At 31.3% G+C, this 843-nt stretch overlaps 1 protein-coding gene across 5 annotated transcripts in view; it reads left to right on the forward strand.

Annotated features, from left to right (window-relative positions):
• LOC106459957 (PR domain zinc finger protein 10-like) overlaps window positions 1-843 on the forward strand; it is an 84243-nt gene that overhangs the window by 27618 nt on the left and 55782 nt on the right. For all 5 annotated transcript variants that reach the window (XM_013919629.2, XM_022386534.1, XM_022386533.1 and 2 more), the window contains one exon: window positions 287-436. In XM_013919629.2, the coding sequence (XP_013775083.2) occupies window positions 287-436 (150 nt within the window). The remainder of the gene's footprint in view (window positions 1-286; window positions 437-843) is intronic.

Here is an 843-nt window from a genome sequence, read left to right on the forward strand (position 1 = left end):
TATTACGTGGTGACATGTAATGAGTACCTGGAATTTATTATGTGGTGACATGTAATGAGTACCTGGAATTTATTACGTGGTGACATGTAATGAGTACCTGGAATTTATTATGTGGTGACATGTAATGAGTACCTGGAATTTATTACGTGGTGACATGTAATGAGTACCTGGGATTTATTATGTGGAACTTGTAACTACTTATTTTTCTTAGTAATCAGTTATACATTAAATTATATTTTTGCTAATTTGGTTCTGTGTTATTTCTACTGTTCTGCTGCTATGATAGGATGTGCAGCACTATGCTTCCACATTACGGTCAGAATCAAATGGAAACACATCAGTCCATAGTTATGTGTCTTCTACAGTGGACCTTGTTTCACAAGAAAACATGAGTGTGGACTCCACTATTGATTCCAGGCTTCATCCATCTGAAGATGTGAGCATGTTTTTTGAAAGTTTTGTAAAATGCTTTATGTTGTAACAGAACTCAATTAATTAGCATGAGAAAACTACAGAGTAATTTAAAAATGTGTATGCCGACTTTTATTAATTCTCGCCTTGTGCCATAAGAAGTAGTCTTTACAAAATTATAGTTACCTGTTTTCATACGCTAACATAAAATATCTGTGTTCTGTTGTGGCACTCATAAACCCCCAGTGTACTGATCAAGTTACTCTTTTATCCTTAATTACTTCTATATCTACGATAAAAGTAAATATTTACTGAAGTAGATAAGAATGTTAATTTTTGTAATTAATTTTATTTGATATACATTGTTTAATAAACTTTTTTTATGAAATAATTTTCATAGATAAGACTTTTATGTATAACCATTAGTATGCA

Source organism: Limulus polyphemus, unplaced genomic scaffold, assembly GCF_000517525.1.
Source record: "Limulus polyphemus unplaced genomic scaffold, Limulus_polyphemus-2.1.2 Scaffold687, whole genome shotgun sequence".
In the NCBI taxonomy this organism is placed as follows: Eukaryota; Metazoa; Arthropoda; class Merostomata; order Xiphosura; family Limulidae; genus Limulus; species Limulus polyphemus.